This window comes from Equus caballus, chromosome 15, assembly GCF_041296265.1.
Source record: "Equus caballus isolate H_3958 breed thoroughbred chromosome 15, TB-T2T, whole genome shotgun sequence".
In the NCBI taxonomy this organism is placed as follows: Eukaryota; Metazoa; Chordata; class Mammalia; order Perissodactyla; family Equidae; genus Equus; species Equus caballus.
In genome coordinates this window covers 48,062,065-48,076,590 of record NC_091698.1, presented here as the reverse complement: position 1 = coordinate 48,076,590, position 14,526 = coordinate 48,062,065, and the positions used below count along the sequence as shown (strand labels likewise).

Below are 14,526 nucleotides of genomic sequence, written 5' to 3'. Positions count from 1 at the left end.
CAGAGGCACAGTTGGGGCAGATGGATGCTGGCTCCGGGAGTCGTGAGGCCTGGCCACACCCTAGCTCCACCCCAGGATGGTTGTCCATGAACCAGTCATTCGTTCCTATTTTTGCCTCAGCTGGTTAGAGTTGGGTTTTTGTTACTTGCAAACGAAAGAAAACCAAGAGCCTACTTCATATGGATTTTTCTTGTCTTCCCAAGGACGATGAATTATAAGGAATTTATGTCAAAGCAACATGATAAAGTGGGATAAAGTGGAAAGAACATGCACTTGGGAGTAAAATGAAACATTTTTAATGCTGTTTCCAGCAAGATACTTAACCTCAAAGAGGCTGTTTCTTTAACTTTATAAAAGAAGGGGTAATGCCTAAACTCAAAGAATAACGAGGACTAAATGAGAAAAATGATTAAGTGAAAATGCAAATGAAAGTGCCTGGCACACAGCAGGCATACAGGAAACGTTCATCCCTCCTTTTCTTCTTGAGGACAGGCTTCCACTTCTGTGTCTTTCAGTATCTCCATTCTGTGATCAATGAACTCAGAAAGAGGAATTGAATTTTACCAGCTGTTAAACTTTTTGGAGAATAAAAAAGGAAATAAATATCAAGTGAACAAGCAACTACAAGCATTAGTTTGAAATGTCAGTCTTCCCTTGACACCGGGACCTCTTTTTCCTATTTCACTATCACCTAAATCTCCCAAGAAAAATCATCAGGCCAACAGGAGATAGAATTTGGAAAAACTAGTGACACTGTGCTATATTTGGGAACAGAATAAAGGGGCATGACTGGAAGTCTGCCAGGATGGTCCCAACATTCTGCCCTAACCGGAGTATCATTAACTTTCCAACACTGTTGGTGTAAGGCGGAGTGTTGCTAACTTCTCAGAGAGTTAGAAAAAACTTGAACTTTAAAGGTGAGTCCTTTAAGAAGGAAAGTGAGCTGGTTTTCTTTTTGTTCCTTTAAAAACTCTAGCCAGAAATACTACCCAATGTATAATGAAGGCTATACACAGCAGCACCGAAAGGCTATGCACAGGAAGGGTTTTTCTTCTTCACAGAGTCCACTTGAATGCGTTGAGAAACTGCATCTTAGCTAAGAGCAGTTCACTAAGGAACAGGGCCATCTAAGTGCCTAATTAGTATTTTAAAGTTGTCAAGGGGTGGGGATGTGCAAATTTAGCAGCAAAAGACTCTTTCGTTTTGCCTCAAGGGAAAGTGATGGTGGTCAGAGGGGCCAGTTCTAAGGGCTGGTCCAGGGGTGGCCGCTGGTCTTGGTACTCTGCCACATGCCCGTTCCGGTGGTGACCGTACTCAAACTTGATCCGCAGCTCGCCAATCTTGGATTGGGGAAGGATATCTGGGATCCACTCGATGATGAAAGGTGTTGGCTCCTTTTGATCTGGGGAAGTGTTGCCTGAAGACAAAAAAAAAAAAAAAAAAAGGAACATTGATTAGGACAATTCCAAAACTTGAGTCAGGACAGATCTTACTCTGTTCAGGAATAAAACAGGAAAAGAAAAAGAAATTAACAAAAAAACTATTTGAGAGAGAAAAAAAGGGAGAAACAACAAAAAGAATCAAGCAAAGGGAAAAGCGATTACTGCTGTATCTATCCAAAAGAAAATTTCAGGCCATTGTCTGGCATTGTCAAAATAAGACCCAGCCTTTATGAAAACTGGGCCAAAAGAATCATAAGGAGAGCCTGGACTGAGAGGAAAAGACAGCTGGATGAGATTAAAAGGGAGACTAGCAAGAAAAGGTCAAGTTTCAAGGAAACCAGGAAGAAATAGAATTAAAATCTACATGGTTCTACAAGTGTGGTACTGGCATATGTCTAGACAGATTAAAAGAACAAAACAGAAAGATCCAAAATGGACACAAATAGAACAGGAATTTCGCCTAGGGTAAAGGTGGCATTTATAATTAGTAGAAGAAATACAAGGAAGTGTTTCTTATGATAAATGGTGTGCATCAACCAGATAACTATCTGGAAGAAGATAAAAGGTGGCAGAGTCTTACCTCATACCTTACATCAAAATAAATCCCAGAGGATTACCTAAAGCAATCTACTGATTCAACGCCATCCCAATCAGAATCCCAATGACATTCTTTACAGAATTAGAACAAAGAATCCTAACATTCATATGGGGCAACAAAAGACCCCGAATTGCTAAAGCAATCCTGAGAAAAAAGAACAAAACGGGAGGCATCACAATCCCTGACTTCAAAACATACTACAAAGCTACAGTAATCAAAACAGCATGGTACTGGTACAAAAACAGGTGCACAGATCAATGGAACATAATTGAAAGCCCAGAAATAAAACCACACATCTATGGACAGCTTATCTTTGACAAAGGAGCTGAGGGCATACAATGGAGAAAAGAAAGTCTTTTCAACAAATGGTGCTGGGAAAACTGGAAAGCCACATGTAAAAGAATGAAAATTGACCATTCTTTTTCACCATTTACCAAAATAAACTCAAAATGGATTAAAGACCTAAAGGTGAGACCTGAAACCATAAGGCTTCTGGAAGAAAACGTAGGCAGTACACTCTTTGACATCAGTATTAAAAGGATCTTTTCGGACACCATGCCTTCTCAGAGAAGGGAAACAATAGAAAGAATAAACAAATGGGACTTCATCAGATTAAAGAGCTTCTTCAAGGCAAATGAAAACAGGATTGAAACAAAAAAACAACCCACTAACTGGGAAAAAATATTTGCAAATCATATATCTGACAAAGGCTTAATATCCTTAATATATAAAGAACTCTCGCAACTCAATCACAAAACATCAAACAACCCAATCAAAAAATGGGCTGGAGACATGAACAGACATTTCTCCAAAGAAGATATACTGATGGCCAATAGGCACATGAAAAGATGCTCATCATCGCTGATCATGAGGGAAATGCAAATCAAAACTACACTAAGATATCACCTTACACCCGTTAGAATGACAAAAATATCTAAAACTAATAGCAACAAATGTTGGAGAGGTTGCGGAGAAAAAGGAACCCTCATACACTGCTGGTGGGAATGCAAACTGGTGCAGCCACTATGGAAAACAGTATGGAGATTCCTCAAAAAACTAAAAATAGAACTACCATACGATCCAGCCATCCCACTACTGGGTGTTTATCCAAAGAGCCTGAAGTCAGCAATCCCAAAAGTCCTGTGCACCCCAATGTTTATTGCAGCACTGTTTACAATAGCCAAGACGTGGAAGCAACCTAAGTGCCCATCAACAGACGAATGGATAAAGAAGATGTGGTACATATATACAATGGAACACTACTCAGCTGCAAAACAGAACAAAATCATTCCATTTGCAATAACATGGATGGACCTTGAGAGAATTATGTTAAGTGAAATAAGCCAGCAAGAGAAAGATAATCTGTGTATGACTCCACTCATATGAGGAATTTAAAACTATGGACCAAGAACAGTTTAGTGGATACCAGGGGAAAGGTGGGGTGGGGGGTGGGCACAAAGGGTGAAGTGGTGCACCTACAACATGACTGACAAACATTAATGTACAATTGAAATTTCACAAGATTGTAACCTATCAATAACTCAATAAAAAAAAAACTGAAAAAAAAAAAATAAATAAATCCCAGAGGATCAAAGATTTAAATGGGAAAAACTCAGGTGAAAGCATGCTTTTGAAAAAATATAAACACTAACAGAATTAAAAATAAGAATATGGTATTCAGGGATGGCCTGGTGGCATAGTGGTTAAGTTTGTGTGTTCCACTTTGGTGGCCCAGGGCTCGCAGGTTCAGATCCTGGGCACAGACCTACACACCATTCATCAAGCCATGCTGTGGTAGCATCCCACGTACAAAATAGAGGAAGACTGGAACAGATGTTAGCCTAGGGTTTTGCCCGGACAACCTTCCTCAAGCAAAAAGAGGAAGATTGGCAACAGATGCTAGTTCAGGGCCAATCTTCCTTGCCAAAAAAAAAAAAGAGAGAGAGAGAATATGGTAAATATGGTATTCAAAACTATGGAGAAAATAAAGCACAGAAAACAGTTCATTTAACAAAAAACAGAGAACAAAACAAGAAGACAGAAGACCAACTATATCAATTATAATAAAAATAAAGGGGGGGCCAGCTCCGTGGCTGAATGGTTAAGTTCGCACACTCCGCTGCGGCGACCCAGGGTTCAGATCCTGGGCGCAGACATGGCACTGCTCGTCAGGCCACACTGAGGCGGCGTCCCACATCCCACAACTAGAAGGACCTGCAACTAAGATATACAACTGTGTTCGGGGCGGGCAGGGGTTGGGGAGATAAAGCAGAAAAAAAAAAAAAGAAGATTGGCAACAGTTGTTAGCCCAGGTGCCAATCCTTAAAAAAATAAAATAAATAAAATAAATAAAAATAAAGGGAAAAAACCTAAAATTGGAGAAAAATCAAAACCAACTATATAATGTTGATAACAGAGTCAACTAAAACAAAGTGTCACAAAAAAGTTACAAGTACAAGGATGGCAAACATATCAGAAAAATGAAAAACAAAAGAAAGCTGATGTCACTGTTGTGATATTAGTCAAAGAATCTAGGGCAAAAGTGATTTTTACATTGATAAAGTATTGCTATGGACTGAATGTTTGTATCCTCCCAAAATTCATAAATTGAAAACCAAATCCCAGGGCCGGCCCGGTGGTGCAGCGGTTAAGTATGTATGTTCCACTTCGGCAGCTCGGGGTTCGCAGGTTCAGATCCCAGGTGTGGACATGGCGCTGCTTGGCACGCCATGCTGTGGTAGGCGTCCCACATATAAAGTGGAGGAAGATGGGCACGGATGTTAGCTCAGGGCCAGTCTTCCTCAGCAAAAAGAGGAGGATTGGCAGCAGTTAGCTCAGGGCTAATCTTCCTCAAAAAAAAAAGAAAGAAAGAGAACCGAATCCCCAATGTGATGGTATTTGGAGGTGGGGCCTTTGGGAGATGATTAGGTCATGAGGGCAGAGCCCTGATGAATGAGATGAGAGAACTCAGAGACCTCCCTCGCCCTTTCTGTCATGTGAGGACAGAGTGAAAAGACTGCCCACTGCCCTCTATGAGCCAGGAAGCAGGCCCTCACCAGACATGGAATCTGCCAGCGCCTTGATCTTGAATTTCCCAGCCTCCAGAACTGCTAGAAATAAATTTCTGTTGCTTATAAGCCACCCAGTTTATGGTATTCTATTATAGCAGCCTGAATGGACTAAGACAATATAACTTAAACTGACATCTGTCAATAACTCTGATGTACCAAAAACATTGCATTACAATACTTAAAAGACTTTTCAAAACATAAGAAGACATTCAGAGAAACATAATTGTAGTAGGAAATTCTATCACGACTCTCTTTGCAGGTCAAAGAGATAAAAAATGAAGACAATGAGGACTTAAATAAAATAATATGGTTCATTTTAAAGCTATATAAGACTATGTTGGATAAATAACGTCTTTGCTAGTACAAATTCATATCATATGTTCCATTAGTGAGAAAGTATTTTTAAATACCTAAGAAAATAGAAATTCAAAAAGCACATCTTCTGACCTCAAAATAATAAAACTAGAAATTGATACCAAAGAATATAAAAATCAAAAGCCTCAACCAGGGGCTGGCCCAGTGGTGCAGCAGTTAAGTGTGCATGTTCCACTTCTTGGTGGCCCAGGGTTCACCAGTTCGGATCCTGGGTGCGGACATGGCACCACTTGGCAAAAGCCATGCTGTGGTAGGCGTCCCACGTATAAAGTAGAGGAAGATGGGCACAGATGTTAGCTCAGGGCCAGTCTTCCTCAGCAAAAAGGAGGATTGGCAGTAGTTAGCTCAGAGCTAATCTTCCTCAAAAAAAAAAAAAAAGCCTCAACCAACTGGAAATTTTAAATACTAAGTATTGGGGACATAGAGAAACTAAACTATAATTATAGACTATTTAGATATTAGCAATAGTAAGAACCCTAAATGTTATTGTCAAATATGAATTTAAAAAATTAACTGACAATTCCATTTTAAAGGCTATAAAAATAAAATAATTCCAAGAAAATGTTAGAAAAAAAATTTTTTTAATCAGTTAAATCTTTCTTTCTGTGAAGAAGACTGGCCCTGAGCTAACATCTGTTGCCAGTCCTCTTTTTGCTTGAGAAAGACTGTCCCTGAGCTAACATCTGTGCCAATCTTCCTCTATTTTATATGTGGGATGCCAACACAGCATGGCTGCTGATGAGCAGTGTGTAGGTCTGTGCCCAGGATCCAAACCTGTGAACCCAGGGCTGCCAAAGCAGAGTGCGTGAACTTAACCACTATGACACTGGGCTGGCCCCAGAAAAATTTTTTAAAAGAGTTAGAAGAAATTATTACAGGCAAAAGCAGAAAATAGTTTAAAACAGAAACTTAGGGGCCAGCCCCATGGCCAAGTGATTAAGTTCATGCACTCTGCTTTGGCAGCCCAGGGTTTCGTCAGTTTGGATCCTGGGTGCAGACATGGCACCGCTCATCAAGCCATGCTGAGGTGGCATCCCACATAGCACAACCAGAAGGAGAAGAAGAAAAAATGAGGATTGGCAACAGATGTTAGCTCAGGTGCCAATCTTTGGAAAAAAACAAAGACACTTAGAACAAGTGATAAATATATACAAGAGCCAGTTCTTTAAAAAAGACCACAAAATAGATAAAATTCTGGTGCAGTGTATAACTACAGACTTAGAACAGATTTTAAAAGTTATGTGAGGGGCCGCCCCAGTAGCCCAGTGGTTAAGTTTGCACGTTCCGCTTTGGGCCCAGGGTTCGCCGGTTCAGATCTCGGGTGTGGACATGGCACCGCTCATCAAGCCATGCTGTGGCAGGCGTCCCACATATAAAATAGAGGAAGATGGGCATGGGTGTTAGCTCAGGGCCAGTCTTCCTCAGCAAAAAGGAGGGGAATTGGCAGCAGATGTTAGCTCAGGGCTGATCTGATAAAAAGTTATGTGATTACCATCTGTAACCAAAAATTACTAAAATGTACACAATTTAAATTTTGGATGAAAACATGAATTTTGGAAAAAATATGAATGACAAAAACTGACTCAAGAAAAGATAGAAACCATGAATACAAATGTAAATCAGAGGAAAATGAACAAGTTTTTAGAGATTAAATTCTTGTAAACATCCAAGAAATGGCTATTTCTGGGGCCAGCCCCATGGCGTAGTGCTTAAGTTCGGTGTGCTCTACTTCGGTGGCCTGGGTTTGCAGACTCAGAGCCCGGGTGCTGACCTGCATCACTCATCAGCCATGCTGTGGTGGCATCCCACATATAAAATGGAGGAGGACTGGTACAGATGTTAGCTCAGGGACAATCTTCCTCACCAAAACAAAAAAAAGAAAGGGATATTTCCTAAGCTATTTAATTTGATCCAAAGCTTTCTAAAATCATTTTCTATATAACCATTACCAAAACCCAAAAAAGATAGCCTCCAAAAAGGAACCTGTAGGCAGTTACCACTTATGAACAGATACTAAAACATCCTAAATGAAATATTAGCAAATAGAATCTACATATATATTAACAGAAAAAAGACCAAGTAGGATTTATTCCAGAAATGCAAGATTACTTCAATTTAGCAATTTATTAATAAAATTCACTGAACTTACGTGAAAAGACAAACCTCAATAGATGGCAAAAAGGCATTTCAAAAATTTCAATACTAGGGGCCAGCCTGGTGGCGCAGCGGTTAAGTGCACACGTTCCGCTTCAGTGGCCCAGGGTTTGCCGGTTTGGATCCCGGGTGTGGACATGGCACCACTTGGTAAGCCATACTGTGGTAGGCGTCCCATGTATAAAGTAGAGGAAGATGGGCATGGATGTTACCTCAGGGCTGGGCTTCCTCAGCAAAAAAGAGGAGGATTGGCGGCAGATGTTAGCTCAGGGCTAATCTTCCTCAAAAAAAAAAATTTTCAATTCTAGTTTCAAATAAAAGTACATAATAAACTAAGAATATGATATGTTGGGGGCCAGCCCATGGCATAGAAGTTAAGTTCGGCACACTCTGCTTCAGCAGCCCACGTTTGGTTCCCGGGCGTGGACCTACACCACTCGTCAGCCATGCTGGGGTGACAACCCACATACAAAATAGAGGAAGACTGGCACAGATGTCAGCTAAGGGCTAATCTTCCTCAAGCAAAAAGAGGAAGATTGGCAACGGATGTTAGCTCAGGGTGAATCTTCCTCAGGAAAAAAAAAGTATATGATATGTTCTTATAATAATAAAAAAAATTTATCTGAAAATAATAACCAATAGTTCATTATTTAATAGTGAAACACAGAACAACTTTTTTCCAGAAAAATATCCTATGAAATGCTAATGGTATTCCCCTGAAAAGTGTTCACTGGTCAAATAAATTTGGGAAACCTTAGGTTAGATAAAGTTTTTTAAAAACTTTTTTTTTTTTAGAGAAAGGTGTTTTTATTTCAGGATCTTTTTAATAGGCAAACGTATGGCATGAATTTCTAAGAGAGATAAATTATATTCTAAGACACTACTCCCTACTGCCTTCCTACTCAACTGCAACATTTTCTGAGATCTGAGTGTATCTTACAACCAAGGCAGTTTTCATACAGCAAAGTTTCTTTTCTTTCTCTTTTTTTTGAGGAATATTAGCCCTGAGCTAACATCTGCTGCCAACCCTCCTCTTTTTGCTGAGGAAGCCTGGCCCTGAGCTAATATCTGTGCCCGTCTTCCTCTATTTTCTGTGGGATGCCTGCCACAGCATGGCTTGCCAAATGGTGCATATGTCCACACCTGGGATCCGAACTGGCGAACCTGGGCCACTAAAGCTCTGCTGTGCCACCAGGCTGGCCCCCAAAGTTTCTTTTCTTATCAAAAAAGTTCTTACTAAATTTACTGAGCATCTTACAATCAAGGGTCTTAGAATCAAATATGATATGTAGCATTTCTCAAATTTATCTGACCATGGAATGTTTTTTTCACAGGATACTTATCACTGTCTCTTCTTCAAGACGAAGTTGGAAACTGGTCCTGGAGGAGTCTTTACTATAGTCTAAAATAATTGTAGCTGTTAGCTTTACTATTATTCATTGTCGCTCTTGAAATCATAGCTAATATAAAAAGAAAAAGTGATGAGATATAAACATTTGATAGGAAACAAAATTATCACTGTTTTTCAGGTGACATAACTGATTTCCCAGAAACCAGAGAAAAACAACTCTTATCACTACTAGGAGCTCATTAGGAAGGCCAATTTGATAGGTATACCAATAATCAGGAGCTTCCCATACATCAGCAATAACAAGCGAGAAACATGATAAAGGTCTTATTCACAAGAGCAGCAAAAAATATATGTAGGAATATATTCACAAAAATTTGACAAAATAATTACAAATTCTAAATTTCTCCTAGAAGAATAAGTACACAATTAGAGACATGAAGGGGACCACTAGGCAGATCACAAAGCTAAGGTAATTAAAATGATGACTGGCATTCATTCATTCTTCATTCAACAAGTCCTCACTGAGTGCCTATCATGGACCAGGTACTGTGCTATCTTGGGGAGCAGTGATGAACAAGGATGACATCGTCCACTGCCCTGGAAGAGGTTGGAGTCTAGTCAGTGGAAAGACAGGTGAGCGCCAGATGGCTAGGAGTGCAGGCTCCGGCATCCAAGACTGCCTGGGGCTGAGGATCAGCTCCGCCCTTACTAGCTGTGTAACTCCGGGCAGGTGACTGCACCTGTCCTCACCTCAGTTTATGCGTCTGTAAACGGGGATCACAGAATCTACCTCTCAGTGGGTTGATGAGCATTCAAGGAATTAATGTATGTAAAGTACTTAAAATAATAGCTGGCACAGAGTAAGTGCTTGTTAAGTGCTACTTGTTATAGTTGTTATTATTATTAGATTATTATACAAATACCCCAGTTAAAAATAGACAAAGCAAAAGCAATTCATCAAATACAAATCACTAATATGAAAAGTTTAGTCTCATTAATATTGAGGGTAATGCAAATTAAAAGAGTGAGATAACATTTTTTGCCTATCAAATCCACAAAGATTAAAAAAAGAGGCACTCTTTTTTTGGCTGGAGTAAACTGTACAAATATTACAATCTTTCTGGAGAGCATTGTGACGAAAACAATCAAAAGCCCTAAAAATGTACATAACCTTTGACCCTCCAATTTTGATTTTAAGAATTTATCCCCAAAAATATCCTAAATAATTTAGGAAATAATTAGGGATATAAAAGGCTTATCTAATAGGAAGTTAACTCTAAAAGGAAGCATTGTTTATAACAGCAAAAAGTTTGAAATAACTTAAATTGAGGGTCGATTAGAGTGAGTTACCTTAATGAATGGATTTTATGCAGCTGTTAAAAAATGTATTCACAAGAGCCAAAAGGCAGAGGCAACCCAAGTGCCCATCAACAGATGATGGATCAACAGAACGTAGGACATGCATATAATGGGATATTATTCAGCCTTAGAAAGGAAAGAAATTCTGACACCTGCTACAACATGGATAAACCTTGAAGACATTACGCTAAATGAAATAAGCCAGACACAAGAGGACAAATACTGTGTGATTCCACTTACATGAAGTCCCTAGGGCAGTCAAATTCATGGAGACAGGAAGTAGAAGGGTGGTTGCCAGGGGCTGGGGGGAGGCAGGAGTGGGGAATGAGTGTTTGATGGGTACAGTTTCAGCTGAGGAAGATGAAAAAATTCTGGAGACAGATGGAGGTGACAGTTGTACAACACTGTGAATGTACTTAATGCCAGAGAACTGTACACTTAAAAATGGTTCAAATGGTAAATTTTATATTATGTATGTTTTATTACAACAAAAAAAAGTCAAAAGACAATGCTGAAGACAGACGTAGAAAGCTGTTCATGATATATTTTTAAATGAAAAAAGCAGGGGTCAGCCCCATGGCATAGTTGTTAAAGTTTGGCGTGCTCCGCTTCAGCAGCCCAGGTTCTCAGGTTTGGATCCCAGGTGCAGACCTACACCACTCATCAGCCATGCTGTGGTGGTGACCCACATATAAAGTGGAGGAAGACTGGCACAGATGTTAGCTCAGGGCTAATCTTCCTCAAGCAAAAAAAGAGGAAGACTGGCAACAGATGTTAGCTCAGGGCTAATCTTCCTCAGCAAAAAGAAAAAAAAAGTGAAAAAAGCAGCTGAGGTATGATCCCATGTTTTGGAAACTTCTTGATGCATGGAAAAGAGTCTGAAAGGGTATACACTAAAATTGTGATGGTGATGTCATCTATGGTGGGTGGGACTACAGACGGTTTTTATTTTTCTCCTTTATGCTCTATAATGAAATCTATGATTTCTGTATAATGAATGTGTATTACTTCTGTAATTTTATTTTAAAAGTAGGGGCTCAAATGAAACAAAACACTTTATCCCATGACTGTCTTCACAAGATGAATGAATATGTCTTCTCTGTTCAAGGTCAAGACCCAAAGTCTAGGACAGAGTCATACACACAGTTGACCCTCAGAGGAAGATGTGCTATTGAAACCACCGATGCACTTACCAACTTTGAGAAAAGTTTTCAGTTCCAAGGGTCGCAGCACTGGTTGCTTTTCTACACGACCATAGGTTTCTGCTATGCTCTCTACTTCCACTTTAGGGCATTTAAACAGCTCATAAGTCCCATCCCGGTTCTGGATAAAACTCCGGGTGATTTCCAAGGGCATCTGGACATGGAGATGATACCAAGAAAGGTGAGAAAGGAAAAGCTGTCAAAGCAGACAAACATTTGGATGACAACAGATCTTTTTTTTTTTTCCAGATGTACATTGTAATACATTTCAAATTCTGTGTAGACAATAGAGCTTTTATTTATTCATTCTTTCTTAAGTGCATTCACGTTAATTAACACTTTCCCTTGTATTTTCAAGTAAATTGTGTCAACAGATCTGCCTCTTCTCCCATACATCATTCCTGGCCTGCCTTTTTTTCTCTGTAACTTTAATTCGAAGTCCAGCCAAACCACACTGAACTGAACTGCTAACATCCTCAGGGTTACATGAGAGCTACTGGCACAGACCTGCTTTAAAATCTGTTTTATTCCTTCCCCTACTGCTCTGCTAGCAGCACCCTTCTAAAAACTCTGTTGACAGCACCTAGAGCTGACCTCACATCCCGTGGGCTTCACACCATCCTTGGGACTGAGCCAGACAGAACTTGAACTGAATTTTGTCTTTGCCACTAAAGAGCAGGGTGAGCTTCTCAGAGCCTGTTTCTCATCTGCAAAATACAGTCAACACCAACACATGGCTGTGAGGCTGAGGGAGGTGATATAGGTAGATAACACCCGACAGACAGAAGCTCAGTGATTCCTAGCTCCTTCCCTCACTTGCCTTTGCTCTGGGTTGTTCAGTGCCTCCCCAACACCGCCCATTCCAGGCTAGACACCGCCTCCCCGACACCCTGCATTTAAAGAAGTTCCTCAAGGATCTTTAGTGCTACACAGGCCTCCTCTAGGTGCACATGTAAGTTCTACAGCCATCAAACAATTCATTATTTTTCTGAACATAATGCCTTACAATTAAGCTCATCTTAATGTATCAAAGCACATTATGCTGAATTTTCTACAATATTCCATTATGGTAGGAAGGGAAAATCCTCAAGTTTTCAGGATCTGCTGGAAAAAAGTGTTTAAGAATGTCTAATATTTCCCTTGTGAAAAAGAAAACAAGGGGCCGGCCCTGTGGCACAGTGGTTAAGTGCACACATTCCGCTTCAGCGGCCCAGGGTTCGCCGGTTCAGATCCCAGGTGCGGACATGACACCGCTTGTCAAGCCATGCTGTGGTAGGCGTCCCACATGTAAAGTAGAGGAAGATGGGCACCGATGTGAGCTCAGGCCAGTCTTCCTCAGCAAAAAGAGGAGTATTGGCAGTAGTTAGCTCAGGGCTAAGCGTTCTCAAAACAAACTAATGAAGGGTCATTTCTCTAATGAGAACTAAATTGCAGTGTGGGGAGGAGCATTTAAGTGTGTTGGGCTCACTCACTTCACCAATAGGAGAGCATCTCAAACTATTTATATACTTCCTAGCTGCCTGCCAGTTAATCTAGGGCTCACCACAGATAGTAAGGGATCATTATTTAATTTACAAGAAAAATCATCCCTGTTTTCTGATTCCAAAAGCAAAGAAAAAGGATACTCCAATTTAAGATACTTTTTGTGTGTGTGTGTGAGGAAGATTGTCACTGAGCTACCGTGTATGCCAATCTTCCTCTATTTTATCTAGGATGCTGGCACAGCGTGGCTTGACGAGCAGTGCTAGGTCTGCGCCCAAGATCCGAACCTGTGAACTCTAGGCCGCTGAAGCAGATCTCACGAACTTAATCACTATGCCACCGGGTCGGCCCTTTAAGAGACTTTTTCAAGCTACAGGGAATATCCATTAAAATCAGAGTCAGAGGGGCCAGCCCGGTGACTCAGTGGTTAAGTGTGCACATTCTGCTTTGGTGGCCTGGGGTTTGCTGGTTTGCATCCCAGGCGCGGACATGGCACCGCTTGGTAAGCCATGCTGTGGTAGGCATCCCACATATAAAGAAGAGGAAGATGGGCATGGATATTAGCTCAGGGGCAGTCTTCCTCAGCAAAAAGAGAGGAGGCTTGGCAGCAGATGTTAGCTCAAGCCAATCATCCTCAAAAAAAAAAAAAAAATCAGAGTCAGAACTATAAAGACTATAAAGCCATGAAAATTTCTGAATAATCTCTTAGTATGAAAAATCTTTGATGTCTGTAACTTAAGGAACTGTGCAAACATACTTCCCACACTTGCTTCTCTCTCTTCCCTCTCTGCCCTCCCACTATTGTAGAATAAACTCTTACCTCTGGGGTATCTAAGATTTGTTTAACTTGCAGGATATTAGTGATATGCCAGGTATACTTGGAAAAGGTTCCCAGAGGCAAGGCGTCTTTTCGAACAAAAGCTTCAATGTAAAAAGGGGACAAAATTAGACGACCAAAAAATAACATTCTCCTTCACTGTATTTGTTATCCAGTTTCTAGAGAGTTCAGTGCAGTACTATTCCTTCTTTATAGAATCTCAGCATTTTTAAAAAGGAATTCTAGAGGCAAATATATAACAGGTTTTGGCAGAACTGTGACAAATCAAAAGACATGTATAAAGTCTCCGAGGCTTCTTTGAGATGAGGCTTGTTTTCGCTACCTTAGAAACTTGTTTCTTTGTTGGTAAAGCTACGTGCACAGGACTCCATTTTAAAACAGCTTCTTACAACCTCTTTGACCTTAGATATATCAGAGGTCAAATGATAGTCCTTAAAGTAATTATGCAGAGTTTCAGTCTGCTAATGTGGTTGCCAATCCTTTGTCCTGCCTGCAGGATTATAAAGGGGTTCCACCGAAGGGCCTGCAAAAATAGCTAAGGGATGGGTTGAAACTAATGTGTTAGGGCCTAAAGTTTTAATTGGAAGAAAGAATCAACGCTGCCTCTAAAGTCAGAGAGAGAAGCTGCGAAGACAAAGATTTTCATGGCCCTCA

At 40.4% G+C, this 14,526-nt stretch overlaps 1 protein-coding gene across 3 annotated transcripts in view; it reads right to left on the bottom strand.

Annotated features, from left to right (window-relative positions):
• Positions 1-280: 280 nt before the first annotated feature.
• C15H2orf42 (chromosome 15 C2orf42 homolog) overlaps positions 281-14,526 on the bottom strand; it is a 36,348-nt gene continuing 22,102 nt past the window's right edge. For all 3 annotated transcript variants that reach the window (XM_023618955.2, XM_023618957.2, XM_023618956.2), the window contains exons 8-10: positions 13,855-13,955; positions 11,544-11,706; positions 281-1,417 (exon numbers count right to left, since the gene is read on the bottom strand). In XM_023618955.2, coding sequence (XP_023474723.1) covers positions 1,209-1,417; positions 11,544-11,706; positions 13,855-13,955 — 473 coding nt within the window. In that variant the 3' untranslated portion in view covers positions 281-1,208. The remainder of the gene's footprint in view (positions 1,418-11,543; positions 11,707-13,854; positions 13,956-14,526) is intronic.